This window comes from Acomys minous (assembly GCF_964271855.1).
Source record: "Acomys minous genome assembly, chromosome: 12".
In the NCBI taxonomy this organism is placed as follows: domain Eukaryota; kingdom Metazoa; phylum Chordata; class Mammalia; order Rodentia; family Muridae; genus Acomys; species Acomys minous.
Genome location: NC_140493.1, coordinates 39,572,189 through 39,589,469, shown reverse-complemented (window position 1 = coordinate 39,589,469; position 17,281 = coordinate 39,572,189). Strand labels below are relative to the sequence as shown.

Sequence of the window (17,281 nt, the reverse complement as noted above, 5' to 3'; positions counted from 1 at the left end):
ACAGCTGACATTTTTGTAGCCGTAGGAGTCATCTCATTACATCAAATAGCTACTAAAACCCAGCTATGTATACAGATGCTTAAGGTACAAAATTAAGAAAGAATCTAACCTGAAAATCTAACCCTGGTGAGGTGACAGCTCTGATGGGTGAGAAGTAGCAGAGCGGTGACAACAGGGCTGAGGGTAACTATTCTGGAATTAGCGCGCTAGGGAACCAACAAGAAATACCTGACCCTGTAACAGAAAGCGACAGACAGTGAGATGACTGTGCTTGCCTTAGAAGCCTTAGTCCAGGGCAGTGTGAGGAGAGGATGAGGTCCCACGCTGAGGGTAAGAGACCAGACAGTGAGCTGCTGTGAGCTACGGTGGACCTTGACTTCAGGAAATCCTGGTAAGGCTGGAGGTCTGCAGAAACTAAATGTGCAGAAAGCCACACAGCCTAACTCAAAGCAACTGGAACTTTCAGTGACTTCATACACTAAAACCAATCAGTTTATATTTGGACTTAAGTTTTAGCACTGTCCTATGCTTGTATTTAATAATCACAATTAAGTTTGAGGAGGCTTTTGCCAGTACTGATTACAATCAATTATTTAAGCTTGGCATAATCTATTTAAAATGGAAATAAAAGGACTATTTATTCTAGTTGTCTTCAAAAATGTCTCAGAATATATTTGTTTAAAGAACCCAACTGTCTGCCAGAACCCTCATTCAAGCTTAAGAGTAACTGATTCCCGAAGGTTTAGACTTGTTTTTTCAAGTTTCAGAAACCGACTCTTTGACATTCTTGAGACCTTTGTCCTTGAAACAGGCCTTGCTTTATCTAGGGTTCTGGTGTCTTTAAAGCATTTGTCACGTGAAGCTCACTAGACCCTTAACTTACTCTCTAGAACTAGGGCTCAAGGTAAACCACAACAGTCATAAAACCATTACCACCACACATTCCACACATTCCAAAAGCACACCTGCTGCCCAGCACCACCACACAGGGAACTGAAAGAGAGGCAGTGGCCAGCGGGGCAGTGGCACACATACCTGTAGCACACGTATCACTACCTTAAGATTGGAAACCATCCATCAGTTCATTTACTCTGTCTCTCCTAAAACATACACTCTGTGGAGGCGGGGTCTTCGTCTGACTGCTGCCAACTAGATGCACCCAGAACCAGGCATAACATCTTGTAGGTGCCCAATAAATAAATATCTGTTAAACAACTTAGTAAAACTGCCGTTCAACGTTAAGTCTTAGATTAGGGGGGAAAAAAAATCCTCAGGTGATGCCCCTGTTGACACATCCCTTATAAACCCGCGCTGTTTGAAGAATGAAGTCCGTCAACACAAAGCGCACATACCCTTCCAAATCAGGCCGTGACCACTCTGCCAGCCTCCGTGGCTAACAGCCTCACACACTCAGCAAACGCTTCCAAATGCATCAAAACACATCTTCCAACCTTTGGTGACTGTTCGCTATTCTGGAGACTAGTTCTTCCCTTTCCCTAGGGGAGGAGGGTCTTTGTTCCTTATCCTAACTTTTATTGGTCTTCCAGGGTCAACTTTAAATGCTTTCAGTTACACATCCAACTCTAAACGGGTAACCTAAACTCCCACATTCACTACAGAGGAGGTACGTTTGAACTGTCGCCCTGCATTGTATGCACTGTTCTCACCCTTCTCCCATCACCCTTAAAATTTAGAGCTTTTATTTTAGAGCCCAGGAGCGCAGGAACCTGGCTTATAGAGGTTGTGGGTACCAGTCGAGTCCGGGGGACACCATTCCAGCCTTCTTGGGAGAAGGCACAGGCAGCGGCCCGGTTTTCCCGAGCTCGGGACCGTCCGCAGGTCAGGCGACAGCGGGGCGGGGCAGAGCCGTACCTGCCTCACGTTAGTTGGCAACTTGCTCCAAGGGTAGTTGTGCCGGATATGGAACTCAACGTCGATGTTCATGATGCCGGAGCCCAGGCCAGCGGTGGCCGCGGGTCCCACGCCGCCTCCCGCCCGCGCCGCCTGTCCGGCCCCTCAAGCGGAGCCCGCGGGAGGCCGTACACCTAGGTCGCGCGAGCGCGGCGCCGCCCCATGGCCAGGTCTCCACAGCTCCGCGCGGCGCGGGCCACGGGGCACGGTGGTGGCGGCGACTACAGCCCGTGCCTCAGCAGCTCCAAGTTTCTTCCTAGTTTCGGCCTGCCGGAAATGGCTCTGCGCCGACGTCACTTCCGCTCGCTGGAGAGCGGCCTAGGGTGGAGCTTCGCCCCCTGCACGTGGTTGAGCGGTGCAAGGAAGGCGGGACCCAGAGACCCTCGGGAGTCTGCTGCGCCTGCGCTCTGGAAGAAAGGCGTTAGCCTGATCTGGACCGCTGAGCTTGAGTGACTCATTTTCCCGAATGGGTGTCTCCGGTGACTCTGGACAGGCAGCTAAAGGCACTGCGGTCTGTTGTGTGAGCAAAAGCACTGTTGATGGAAGAACCCCGCTGAGAAGGACAAGGTTCCCGGAGGACCAAGTGTGATAGGGCCCCTCACCCATTGTGTCGCTAGTGGCGTCATCCCTTCCAAGCATTGGCTGTATCCTGGGGAAGGAGAACGTTGGACTCCTTCCAAGATCCAAATTCTTAAAAGGTAGGGATTTAGGGAGCAGACATTTTACACCTAAACTTCGATCGCTTGCTTTTTAAAGGATGAATGGTGATAACCCTTCAGCTCTCCTGAGGACTTTGGGAACAGTTTCTTCCGGAGTGTACTGTAGTTCCTAAGCAAGCTCATGGATTCCTGGCAACAAGAAGACACAAGTTGCCGGGCGTAGTGGCGCACGCCTTTAATCCCAGCACTCACTCGGAGGCAGAGGCAGGCGGATCGCTGTGAGTTCGAGGCTAGCCTGGTCTACAAAGTGAGTCTAGGACAGCCAAGGCTACCCACAGAGAAACCCTGTCTCGAAAAACCAAAAAAAAAAAAAAAGACACAAGTTCAGTGTTTCTTTGCCTGCTTTTCATTTTAAAGCAGTGTTTTTAAGTCATGTGTCCCTATATACTACAGATAGGAACTGAGAACACTTAAGACGCTTAATCCATACCTTGACAACTGGCAAGTCTGAGCCATACCCGTTACATCTAACTGAAACAGTTGTGGTACACACTGCTCTTGCATAGGTGTGTCGGTCTGGTTATCCGATTGTAGTAGCTTCATGCCCTGTTGAGACCCTCCTCAACATAGCTAAAATCAGTTACTGAACTCCAACAACGGGACGGGATTCAAAAGCACAGCCGGCCCACTGTGATCAGTCACTTGCCTTGCAATACATATCTCAGCATAGTCTGTGAAAGATTACATTAGCTGCTACCCCTGTTAGAAGAATAAAGCGAGGTTACATGACTAGTTCACAAAATCACTCAGTATGACAGAGCTCAAACAGCTTTTCGAATTATTTTTATCTATACGAGTGTTTTGTCTGCATGTATGTATGTGCGCCACCTGTGTGCCTTGTGCCTTCAGAAGCCAGAAGAGGGCATCAGGTATCTAGTGTCCTGGAACTAGATTTCAGACAGCTGTGAGCCTCTACCTGGGTGCTGGCAACAAAACCAAAGTCCTCTGCAAGAATTAGAAAGTAATTTAAGCTGCTGAGCCATCTCTCCAGCCCCAACCCAAGATTGCTTAATAGGACTGCCCTTTGAATTCCTCAGGGACAGCCCTCAAGCAGTATTCTGCCTCCTACTCCAGTTTAGGAAAGTTCACTTAGAGTTGGTGGCATAAATCCCCGTACATTTTTCATAACTCTACGCGTGGAACAAACACTCTTCTTTAAAATCTTTTTATGTAGTACAACATAAGTAACCAGAAATTTAAAGACATCTTTGGGTTTGGTTGGTTGGTTGGTTAGTTTGGGTTTTTGTTGTTGTTGTTGTTCTTTTGAGACAGGGTTTCTCTGTGTAGCCCTGGCTGTCTTGGACTCACTTTGTAGACCAGGCTGGTCTTGAACTCACAGTGATCCACCTGCCTCTGCCTCCCGAGTGCTGGGATTAAAGGCATGCGACACCATGCCCGGTGACATCTTTGTTTTAAAATCCCTACAAATCTTTATTTCAGCTGCTGATAACAGTTAAGTGAGAATGAACCTATTAAATTCATTTTTTAATTTCAAATAATATTAAATCTAACTTGGACTCAACAGAAGCTAGTAATGGTGAACAGATGCCTACTGAGTAAGGTACAGACCTTTGAAAGTCTCACCATGGTGACTTATAAAGGCTCAGTATGTAGCCCCCATGAAGGGGGAGATAACATTAGGCCAAAGCTCTATGGGTGGGAAGAAGATAAATAGCCATTCCTTTAGATTGGGAACCAATAACAGTTCAATTTGAAAAAAAAAACAAAAACAAAATAAAACATAATACAAGATGCTAGTGGAAGGACTGAGCTGCCCCTATTTCCCTGAGGTGACAAGGAAACAAAGCAGTCTGGTCATTGATAAACTAACGTACAAGGTTCAGTCAGTGCTGGCTGTGTGGAAATTCCAGGAGCAAGACAGTTCCCTAGGCATCAGAAAGGAAAAAAACAATTGCTAATTGGGTTCCATGAGCAGCCCCGGTGACCTCACTGAACCTTTTTGGGAAAGAATAATACCCATTCTTTGTCAGTTCTTGATTCGGGCCTCTGCCCTTCAAATTTCTAGAGTGATCAGACACTACAGAATGTTGTTGCGGGACCCACAGGCTACCATCCAAAGACACCTTCTGGGTAAACAATAGGTTGAGACATGCAAATGCCATAAGCTGCCTTCTCAGCCAGCCACACCAGATCAGATTAAGAAAAATTACCCAATGGGCTTGAGCAACCAGAGTTTGTTTTGTAAAAAAGTAATGATGACCTCACATAGTTCAGGGTGGCCTTGAACTCACTATGTCACTGAGCTTCTGATCCTCCTGCCTCCCCCTCCCCTGTACTAGGATCACAGGAGGGTGACATCGTACCTGTCCTGGCAATCTACTCTTTCGAAAGACTATCAAACTATTCCCAAGTTTTCAACAGAGACCATGAGAAGCAGCGACTTTTAATTAAGGAGCCGTAGGACAGCCGACGCACAGAGCCCGGAATAGCATGCCCTATGGCAGAAAGAGTAACAGCTCTCAAGGCTGTCCAGAACCTGCGAGTGCTTCCTTAATGGCAATGTGACTAAGAGACACTTGAGATAGGGAAATTATCTAAGGCTATCTAAATGGGCACAGGGTAATGGCAGGGCCCTTTAACTAGGGGGCAGAGGGACGAACGATGAAAGTGAAAGTGCGTTGGGATCATAGCTCAGGCTGTGGAAAGCTACTAGGAGCTGAAAAGGGAAGTGATTCTCCCCTAACCCTCAAGAGACACTCCCGCCAAGGCATTTGAGTTTCTGATCTTCTTAGCTATAAGATAATACACTCTTAATTTCAAGCTTTTAACATGGTGACTTGTCCCAAGAGCAAGAAGACATTACTATAGTCTCCCAACAACACAAGAGCTGTATAAAATTATATAATTACATTCCCTGGGGTCGAAATGCAAGTGCCCTTTAGGTGACTAATCCTTCCTTAACATTAATATTTGAGGAACTATGAGTTATGATGTCCTTTTCATGGAGTAATTTGAAAGAAAATGAAATGCCCAGGGGCTGCATGGTGTCGGAAAATAGTTTCTTAGACAAAACGAAGGAAGCCACTGTGTACATTTGAAATTCATGGTTATCCTGGGCCTGTCCTTGGCCATGGTTCATTTCATACGTGCTTGACTCTGTTCCAAGGACTAGTTCATCACCTCACACATTTGGATTTGATTGATTATACCGCTAAGCGTCTGTCCTGGCTGCTTTCTCTGTCCCCTTTCCCATACCTTGGAGTGGGAGGCTCTGTGTCCCTTGGAGTGGCCTTCCTTAACACTCTGCCAGCTTTGTCACCTCTTCCTTGCTCTACGCATCGCCTCAGTTTGTGTTCTTCATTGCAGAGAGTCACTGGCTAGCATTTGGCGTCTGCTTGTTGTCTGTCTCTCTGCCTAGTGGGGAGGACTTCGTTTATTCCTCAGTCTCTCTTCAGTACCCCAAGTTAGGCTTCACCTCTAGGTGCTTAGCACTGGCTGCACCGAGTGAGTAAAGTAACTGTGACAGCTGAGCTCACAAATACTGTGCTGTCAGTGAAGCCTCGCCTGACCATTTTGTTCAGTCTTGTTCAGAATTGTAGCACATATCTAGTCCTCTGCCACCCAACACGCTACATCATTTTGCTCCATAGATGGGAGCTGGCACATCGTGCCATCTAACGTAGCTAGTAAGTAATTTCATTGTTATAAGTCATCCTTTCTGTTCGCTCAGAAGCTTCCCAAAGTCAGGGGCTTTAGTCTGCTGCATGCTCAAGCTTACATTAGTTCAGTATTACATTGTAGGCACTCAATACACTCCCTTTCCTTGTCCCGCCGTTGACTCCCTTTAGGGTTTTGGGTATAGAATAGCCATCTCTCTGATGCTCAACCCCATTTCTCTACCTGGGAAACTTTGAATATTGGCACCAAATGGAATTCTAAAGAAACCAAATGCAGCACTGGAGAAGGTGGAAAAAGTGGAGTAATACGGGACATTTCCCTTTGTGTCATGGAGTTTCTGTGAATACCGGGGACACTGTGGCTCACACCTGTAATTCCAGCACTCAGGGGCTGAGACAGAAGGATTGCTGAAAATGCCAGGCCAGCTTGAGCTACACAGTGAGTTCATGGCTAGCCTGAGCTAACAAGGAGACCTTCTCTCAAAAGAAAAAGCAAAGGAGTTTGTTTCTTTTGTAAATGATGGCAAACAAATGAAGAGATACAAGTTATTTTAGAGAGAAGCAGATAGGTGCTCTGCTATACAGCCTTTTTAAAGAGGCAATCCTCCATATTTATGTATAAATAGAGACCAGTAATAGTCTATGTCTGTCATCTGGAGTCAGTTCGTTTTCCAAACATTCACCATCTGTTGTGGAAAGGAGAATAAAGTGTCAACCTGAGTGGCCTCCACCCCAAAGCCGGACAATTGTAATAGTGAAGGTGGCCACCAGGGGCTGATCTCATACAGCATTTCTACACTGAAAACCTCCAGCGGCTTCTGCCTGGTGCCTTTTATCTAACTCTTTCTTACGGCCCTGGCAGTCTTAGAAACTCCTAACTCATCTTCAGTAGTCAATAGCACCAAATACTTTTGACTGTTCTTTCAAACTCCTGTCCCTTAGGCTCACCAGGCAGTGATCCAGCTGAAGTCAGTTCCCACCTCGAGTAGCAGCCTCCCACAGGACAAGCTAGCCAGCTCTAAAGCTCAAGTTATTCTTAGAGAAACATTTTCACAGTACCCGTGATGAAAAGTACAGTCACGTTGAGAATAAATGAATGTTCTGTGATGTTTTTGCTTATTTGTCTTAATTTCATTTTGGTCCTGGGATCCTGAGTTGGCTTTGAACTTGCAGCAGCCCTTCTGCTTCGGTCTCTCAGGTGCTGAGGTTATGGGTGTGAGCCATCATGCCTGCTTGGAAAAATGGAGACAAAAGAGACAAAATGTTGAAAGCAATGATGGTGACGGAGTCTCTGGAAAGCTCCTCTAATCTGTGTCCATTCCTCTAGCAAATAAACGAATTTAAATATGTACATAACGTTGAGAGGATAAAATACAGAATGTTAAAGGGTTAGTACTATTTTTAAGTGGAGAGGTAGTCCTAGTAACACTAGAAGCATCTGAGAAGTTTGCTTTTCTGTTTTTAAATACCGGTGTTCAGACCTCACACCTGATCAATCAGACTTCAAACCAGAAGGGATATATGTGAGTCCCTGGGGTTGGAAACCAGGTGCTACCCATTTATAAAGTATCTCCAGGAATCCTGATGTGTAGGAAGGGCTGTCAACCACTCAAAAACATCCTTAAGCCTCAGGTACTCAATAAGCATTTGTTATAAGGATTTGATAAAATGAGGAGATTGAACAAAGATTAATAATATCCAATTCTAATTCTCCAAGTCAGTGGTTCTGTTGACCAGATATAGTAATCAAATCTATGGTATAATATGTAATATTCAAAAATAAAATGCTTGATAAATATAAGGCTTCATTTTTATGTGTAAGACGATCTATCCAATCTCGGCCTCCTAGCATAAGAAGTGAATAGCTTCAATACTGCTCAACATTCAACACCCTGTAAAGACCAAGGAAGTATTTTTTTTTTTGTACCTGAAAGCAATCAAGAGACTTATAAGTCAAAAAAGAGTACATCTCTGAGCCAACATGGAAACCACCTGAGTTTGTGCTTCTTCCCTTGCATTCGTCTGCTTTGTTCTTTTTAGCCTATTTGGATGTTCTGCCGGAGTGGCTTAGCGCTTGGCTGAAGTACTTCTCTGTTTCCTTCTACATTGTGTCATTCAAGGTTTACACCTCTGAATTACACAAGTAACTCCCCACTGTTGAACAAGAAATACAAGCTTGTCTACTAGTGTGAGCTGTGATCAGAGATCAAATCCGATAAGAGCGGAACGGTTCTGTGACCTCTATAAGTGAGATGTGAGTGACAGATAGGGACCATGCTTGGCTGTGGCTGCAACTGATTCTGGGAAAATGTCAGTGGCTGATTCTTGGCTGTGAAAGCAGTTGCTCCTCACTTCACAGAAATGTGAGATTCTCCTTCCTGGAGCTTTAACTTATGACTACGTCTTTTAAGAAACTATACAACCATAGTACACATTAATTTTTATACTTTTATTTTCCATAATTATTTCAATATAGAAAGTCTTCTAAATCATATACCTCATTTAAAAACATATGCTCGGGGAAGCAAAAATCAGTTAAAATTAATTTAAAAGTCCAAAGATTCCCATATTGCCTTTGAGAAAATAAAAATTGCTATAAAGAAACCCAAGGTTCAGCATTGGAATATGAAACAGTTTTTGAGTCTCAGCCAGCTAGCCATGTTGAAAGCTGGCCTTGGAAAGCAGGACCTTTCAGAATTCACTCAGATCTTGAGATGAAGCAGGAAAGAGCATGACGCCTTCAGGGTGTCCCAAAACTTACCAGTGGAAGTCACTGCCCCAAAGAGATGACAACATGTGAACAGAACCAAAGCCACTCTTTCAGGCAGTAGAGTTAGGACACACACACACACACACACACACACACACACACACACACACACTCATGTACACCCACCCCTGTTACCTGTGCAGGAAAGGGCACAAGGAAAATACCCCAGAAAATGCAGCAGCAGATTTTCTTGGGTATGGAAACAGTTATGCATGGTCATCATCAACCCCTAAATGATGACCTGGTTTAATCTGGACTAAGACCTATTTTCTGCACAGGAGATAAAGGTGAGCTTGAATTTAAGTGACAGTCCTTCATTATCTGTGTTCTGAGACATCAGTATCACAGGGCAAGACCTCAGGGACATCAGAGTCTGGGAGGGTTGGACAAGGAAGGTTTCCATGGACACATAGAAGGAGAAATAACTCAGGGGACTCCAAGTATGACTTCTATGTGAGAGGACTTGAAATTTCTAAATTTAGAGTCTGTGTGGCTCCTTTTGACAGATAATTCTGACCCATCTTATGAAAAGGCTAAGGATCAAGGCCATTTCACAGACACCATTCATGAGATTAATGTGAAATATGTGATTTATTTCCACGTGTAAAAAAAAGCACATTCATTATATTTAGGGATAATGGGAACTATCTCATTCTATATATACAGGGGAAAGAGAATACAAAACTCCTTCTCACACTCTATGTTAACCCCAAGCCTCACAGACCAGCAATAGAAAGAATATTATGACTGATTCTTCTCTACTGGCAACTTCTGACTCCTGAGTCTAGAAATTAAATTCAGCCAATAAACATCAACTTAACGAATAGATACAGTTTTCCAGCAAATGTGGACTAAGTTTCAATGTGCCAGCCACTGTGCTAAGCACTCAGGTAGGGCACAAAGCAAGTAGGATCCAGAATCCAGGTATGTGATTTGTGATTTAATAGGCTGTAAAGTGTAAGGTAGGAGGGGCTCAGGATGCTGGCACAAGGAAATAAATCTTCTCATTAAAGACTCACGGAAAAAGTGGCTTTTCTGCCAAGTATTAATGCTGGGGGTAGATCAGAACCACATACGAAAGGACTTTTCGCTGCCAAGGAATTATACAGATGATAACACGAACGGCAATAACACAAGGAACATTTTCTTAAACTAGCCAAGGATGGTGGTACACGCCTATAACCACACAACTCAAGAGGCTGAGCCAGGTGGATTATGGGTTTGAAGAAGCTTGGTTTGCATAATGAGATGTTGTGTCGAGAAAACAACATGGACAGACAGAGTGATACTGCTCCTAGACTCAACTCAGTGTTTTTAGGAACGGAAGCTCACCTGAGAGATAATTTGTGATTTATTTTTGACAGTCTCACATAGCCCAGGCTAGCCTTGAATTACTGATCCTCCTGCCTCCACCTCTCAAGTTTAGGAATTATAAGCGCATTACCAAGATGGGTTAAGTCTTTCCTTTAGCAATTCAACTGTGTGTTCTCTCTCTCCCTCCCTCCCTCCCTCCCTCCCTCCCCCCCTTTTCTCTCTCTCTCTCTCTCTCTCTCTCTCTCTCTCTCTCTCTCTCTAATTCTGCTTTCCTTTAAAAACCTATAAACATGTTCAAGTAGACGGCATGAACTTAGTTTAAAATCTGTCCTACATTTAAATGAACAGCAGCAATAAAACTTTGATATGTCTACACACTAAGTCAAGAAAGAAACCTACTGCCTTAAATATGTAAAAACAATTGATGATACTATATTTTAAGTTTCTTGCCAAGCTATAAATGCCAAATATGCTTGCCTCCAGTGTGGCCACTGGATTCTAGAACAATAAGAAGCTGGCTGTTCAGTTTATAAGTAAGCCACAAAGTTAAAGATTTACTGCATATTGCATGAAAACCTAGTAGCTGGTACAAGCTGGTACAGTCTATTTATTACTGATATGAGAAACTGGACACACCTACTATGAGCAAATAATGGCATGATACTGTGGCAGTATACCCAAGGAAACATTCCTGAGCTAGGTGGTCATGTTACTTCATCACGGGGACAATTACTTAATTGGACCCTTAGAGACCACAGTATTCTCTAGATTAATATTTCTTCCCAGGTGCGAGTTTTGTTCCCAGGACACACTTTTCAGTGTCTGAGATATTTCCTGATGTTGAAACAGAAAGTAAGCCTGTCTTGATAGCACACAGCTATAGCCTCAGCACTTTGGAGGTAGAGGAAGCAGGGTTGTAAATTAAAGGTCATCCCTGGCTACATAGTAAATTTAAATTCAGCCCCCACTCTATGAGATACTATCTCAAAAAGTAATAATCAAGTAGATACTAACCTACAACTCACAAGACACAAATTTCCTGGCCCCAAACGCCCATAGTGCCAAATACGACCCTTGTTCTAGACAATAAAGCCATGAAAATGAGCACCGCAAGCCTTGACCCTGATCCCAGCTCAGTCCTGAAGATGTCAGGTCAGTCTTCTCATAGGAGGCCATCTCCACCCAGTGGAGTGGTGGTCAGAGGAGTTCTGGCTGCGGTTCTTATCCTCCTCTTGTTCTTTAGCTGGGGCAGGAGGAGTCCAGCACCAGGCTTAGGTTTCCCATACACAAAAAGAGGACAATGCCAGCATCTGTCTCAAAAGCTCGGTGTGACATTTAAGCAAACGCATCTAAAGTGGTTAGAAGGGACTGGCTCAGAGCTGGGAATCCAATCCAAGTTCTCTGCAAGAGCACTAAGTGCTGCTGACAGCTGGACCATTTCTGTAACCGTCCACCTTAGCTTTTGAGACAGAATCTCTCCCTGGGACGTGGAACTCACCACATAGGCTAGGCTGGCTTGCCAGTGAGCCCCACGGACCCTCCTGCTCACCTCTCCTGCTCTAAGCTTTCAAGCACTCACCACTCTGCCCAACTTTGTAAAGCCTGGGATCAGAAGGATCAAACTTTGCTGACCATGACAACAAGGTAAATATTTGACTGTCTGAGCCACCACCCCAGCCCAAGCTCCAGAGTCTTCAGCTGTCTCCTCTCTTTACCCCTTCTCACTGGAAGGCTTGTTTGAGAAACAGGAGAGAACTGACTGTCTTCTCCCATGTGGCAGCAGTCAGATTCCAAGACACCCTCTTCTGCTTGCTTTCCAAGAGGCAACTGTATTCCCTGATTAAAGCATACTAACTCAGTTCAATATTTTTGCTCGTATTATTTCTATGTGTATGAATGTCTTGCCTACATGTAAGTATGTGTACCACATGCCTGACTGGCCACCCCTAGAGGCCAGAAGAGGGCATCAGACCACCTGGAGCTGGAGTTATGGATGTGATAAACCACCATGTGGGTGCTGGAATCCAACCTGGGTTCTCTGCGAGAGCAACAAGTGCCCTTAACCACTGAGCCATTTTTCCACCCCTATTCCCCGGGTGTTTCATCTTTTACCAACATCATTTTGTCTGACTATAGCATACTTCTCCTTGTAGATCCTACTATAAGGTCGACTCTTTCTGGAAGCCTTTCCCCATCCCTCCTTTCTTCCCCTTCCCGCCCCCCTCCCCAGCTCTGCCCACTTCTTAACCCATCTTCATTAGGTTAGGTAAATTGTACCTGGGGTAAAAACTCCACCCACTTAAAAAATAGTCTCTTAGCCCTAGTCTTCTAAAGTATAGATGGATACATTTACACGCTAATGGGGCAGAGTGGGAGGCGGGAGGAATGGCGCACACTCCTAGAACAGGAGTGAAGTGGACAAATGTGAGGCAGAGCAGGACAAAAGTAAATGTTACTGAGAAGGCTATAGCTTCTCAGGAAAGATCAGTTTCTTCGTCCTGTGTGACATCTGTCCAGAGCAGTATGAAAATGGTTACCAGGAAGACGAAGGTGTCTATGGATTGGTTCCCCCCCCCCCCGCCCAACCTCTTGTTGGACAAATTTTGAATGCTGAGATACTAACTCTTCTCACCCAAATGAGTTTCCTGGTGTGCACAGGCCACAGCAGAGCTGCCTCTCCCACAGCACCACCATGTTGCATGAAAGGATGCTGCTCAACAATTACCAGTGGATGGTCACTTACACACGTGGCATTCTCTAGCGCGCAGCGCAGAGAAGGAAAGGAGGGAGGTGGACTGTCTTTATAGGCAGACAAAGTGAAGCAACAACAGGAACGTTTGCCTCCAGAATCTCTAGATGCACCAGTGTGGCAGAAGACACCAAAGTGTGTAATGTGAAGACGGGACAAAATTGAGGTAATAAAGGACTGTTACAGACAAGAGCTGTTCCAGAAGTTGGAAAAGGAGAAACAGTCCAAGGATGATAGTTGTCAAGGGGCATGGCATGCAGAGATGGGGCATGGCAACTTAAAAGTATCAAAGCTATCCATCCTTCGGATCAATGCACACCTTGACCAACCCAACAGCACGCTGACTTCTGGCCTTTGCTTGCATCTCAACCTCTCCCGGCCTTCTCACTAAGAGTCACAGAGCAACCTCACTCTGGATGTGTGGTGTAGACAAGTTAAACAGCAAATGTGTGTGATATCTAAAATCAGGCATCTGGAGTCTTCCTGCTTGCTAAAAGCTGATCTCATGCTTATGCTGAGCCCTTACATTTTTACAGGAAGGTTTTCACATATCTGTTCAATCAAAGCCATTTCTTTTAAAAATCTTTTCTGTACAGCTCATTTCTAAGGAATCTTGCCACCATAATCCCTCTGCAATGGAGTTGCAATTAAGAAAACCATCATATAGAAAAGGGTCCAGAGGTTCACAATAGTGCTGCAAACACCAAGATACCCTTGTTTGTTTTATACATTTGAATGCTGCTTCACTATAGATATTGATAAATGTATGTGTGCAAATGTAAATTCTTTACATCAATACATTGGTGAGCACTGAGGTTGTTTCCCTTCCTCAGATGCTGTGAACATGAAAGTGGAGATTTCCTTATATGAAATAAGACAGACATGGCAAGAGAAGTATTGCATGATCTCACTCACATGTAGGTGTGTGTGTAGGTGTGTGTATGTGTGTGGCTGTGTGTCTGTGTATGTGTTGGGTGGGAAGAGACCAGAGATCAGCATGTTCGAATGTCTTCCTCGGTAACTATCCATCTTATTTTTTTTTTAATGTTCTTTTGCCTAACCTGGAGCTCTTCTCTTTGCTCACACTGGCTGGCCATGGGCTAGAGGGATCTACCTGTTCCTACCTCACCCCCAGTGCTGGAGCTACAGGCACACACTGCCACACCCAGCTTTTATATGGGTTCGGAATATCCAAGCTCATGTCCTCATGCATATAGATATTTCTAAAAATCATCAAATAAAATGAAACAGAGGATAGAACCTTAGTTGTTAAGTTCAAGAGAACAGAGGGGTGAGAGATGTAGGTCAAAGGTTATGAAGTTCTAGTTATGTAGAATGAATGAACCTAGAAATCTAATTGATGTTCAACTTAAGAACCAGAGCAATTACTATTGTATTATTCTCTGGAAAGCTTTCTAGGAGACGATTTTAGGAGCTCTAACCACACCCAAAAGTGCAGTTATGCAAGATGATGGATGAGTTTACTTGTTGTTTACTGCAGTAATCATCTCCCTATGCTTATGTAGGTAGAAACAGGCTGATGTATAATTTAAATATATACTAATTTTAAACTTTAGATGGGCTGGAGGATGGCTCAGTGATTGAAGCTCTAGCCAGATCAATGTGAGGACCAGAGATCGGATACCCAGAGCCCACTTATTTGTGGCCGGTTTGTCATGCCAGCTTCAGGAGGTGGAGATAGGGCATCCCTAGAGGAAGCTAGCTAGCAAGACCAGCCAGATTAGCAAGCTCTGGGTTCCACTAAGAGACCTTGCCTCAAGGAAAAAGGTGAAAGAGTGATGGAGGGTGATTCCTGGCATCAAACTTGGACCTCTACATACACACACACAAGAATACATATCCACATGTGTGCGTGCGTGTGCACGCGCGCGCGCGCACACACACACACACACACACACACACAATTTTTTGGAGACAGAGTTTCTCTGTGCAGACTTAGTTTGTAGACCAGGCTGGCCTCGAACTCACAGCAATCTGCCTGCCTCTGCCTCCCTGAGTGATGGGATTAAAGGCATGCACCACCATGCCTGGATCCATATACTCATATTTGCTAGGAGGAAAAATGGTCTGGTTTTGACCATTATCTTCTACAACCCTGTAATACATAAGCAATATTTGTCCAAGTGCGTGTTTGTGTGGTCAGCTGTCTGTTAAGCCTTCCCTGGCTGCATAGCAGCAGGCTAGACACCTTGCACACCTCCAACCGCTAGTGCCTTTTAAGAGGTTTCATGTTTCTAGCCACTTAGCATGAACCCCCCAAATGAAAACCCATGAACCTTCAACACACTCCCTTCAAGGTGATGACAAACTTAAGAATCGGGTTAAAAGAGAAATTTTTAAAAGTAAGATCTAAGAAGTGAAATAAATCATCTGTCTGATTTATTCCCAGCAATATTTGATCTGTTTGTTGTTTCCAGCATTCCGACTCTGAGTCTCAGCACTAAGGAAATGGCAGGAAGCCTTGGTCCTCTGTAATAAGCCATGTGCCCCCTCCTCCTTGCACCCCTTGCCAATGACATTTGCACCAGTACGTTCGTCAGTGAGTCATTTATTGCTTCCTGCCTCATTAATCATTTGTCTATTATTGCTCAGCATGCCTGATATCACAACTTCCTCCAACCTCCGTGGAGAGAGCATCCGGGAACATGCCTCCCATCTGCAGCAGACTCCAGAGAGAGTTTTATGGAACTGTTCGGCTTGGGGCTCCCAAGTGGAGCCCACACAGGCTGTGTGTGTCAGGAGGACAGGGGTGGCCTCGCAGGGAATTTCCAATGTGTGCTTTCTTCACAAAGTGCTGAGCTCAGCTGGGCCAGCAGCACAGGGCCAAAGCATAGGGAAGTTCAAAAGACAAGAAATTCTTATCTCAGGCATCCCAACCCCAAGGTCCCTTCATAAAGTGAAACATTTTGAACATAGACCAGGCTTTTTAAAGCCATAAAAATCACAAGAGTCTGCAAATGGGGCTGTCGCCTCTCGCTTGTTGGCATTGCTTTGCATAGAATCATGAACCAAAAAGTCAGCAACAAATACTCCTCTGTGGCACAGCCCTGCAGGTGAGGGAGCACAGTTTCTGAGCCTAATACAGTACTGATGTAAATGCTTCTCAGCAAGAAAGGGGCTTGGTGAGTGCTCCTAGTTGGGGTCACAGAACCCAAGTGACCTTGCAATGGAAGCGGGCTCATATGCCATCTGGTCTATTCTTCTGTTTTAGAGCTATAAACATGGAAGCTGTAAATGGAATGGACTTACTGGTCATTACTGGGCTAACAACAGAAACTAACGGAGGTGTAATGAGGGTTGCTGGAGACAGAGAGAGAGGTAGGGAGAGAGGGAAAGAAGGAGAGAGGGAGAGAGAGAGAGAGGGAGAGGGGGGGAGGGAGAGATAGGAGGGAGGTTTCCCCCAGGGACCCCTGGCCAGCCACCTGTTCTTCCTCATTCCCACCAAGCCAACACTGATCCTCATCAAACCTCTTTGCCTAAATCAAACCAAACTGGTTGATTTTCAAAGTTAAATCAATGAAGAATTTATTTATATTAACTTTAAAAGTAAAATTACCCGGGATAAGGTGGCTTCTGTTCAAGTGATACATGTACTTCTAATATAAATTTTAAAAAAATTTAAAAACCCAGTAAGGTTAGTTATAAAAAATAAAGTATATTTTGGATGCTTTGCTCTCTTCGTAGGACGCAACCCCAAGGGCAGCTGTCTTCTCCTGGTCTCTCATCTTGCTTTCTGGGTTCCACAGTCTCCTGTGCTTGCGGGTCCCCAGTCCTTTGCAGTCCGCACTTCTTACAAGGCGTGAGCACTGGCAGACTGAATGCTGCCTCCAGTGCGCTCCTGCTGCTGGCCTTCCCAGCCCATCCTTATCTGCTCTCTTCCCTCTATCCAGAGCAGCACCACCCTGGCTTTTGTCATACGCAGCACAGCACCGACTCCCAACTTATCTCTAGCCCAGGGTCATTCCGCTCCACGGTGGTTTAGATGTCTCTCCCTGAGCGTCTAACAAAAGCTGCGGACTTAACACAAAACCAAAACCTTTATCTCCCTGCTCCACAATCTTTCCCCAGCTTTCTTCTTCAGGGCAGTGAATGTCAACACCTCCCAGGAGATGCCTGAGACAAGTTCTGCAGGGACACCCTTGATTGGTTTCCTCTGGGT

General features: G+C 45.0%; 1 protein-coding gene across 2 annotated transcripts in view; it reads right to left on the bottom strand.

Annotated features, from left to right (window-relative positions):
- Positions 1-2,181, bottom strand: part of FAM91A1 (family with sequence similarity 91 member A1) — a 40,178-nt gene extending 37,997 nt beyond the window's left edge. The window contains exon 1 of one of the 2 annotated variants that reach the window (XM_084749522.1): positions 1,873-2,181. In XM_084749522.1, coding sequence (XP_084605648.1) covers positions 1,873-1,944 — 72 coding nt within the window. In that variant the 5' untranslated portion in view covers positions 1,945-2,181. The remainder of the gene's footprint in view (positions 1-1,872) is intronic. The other variant, XM_084749521.1, reaches the window with a different exon arrangement.
- Between the last annotated feature and the right edge of the window lie 15,100 nt (positions 2,182-17,281).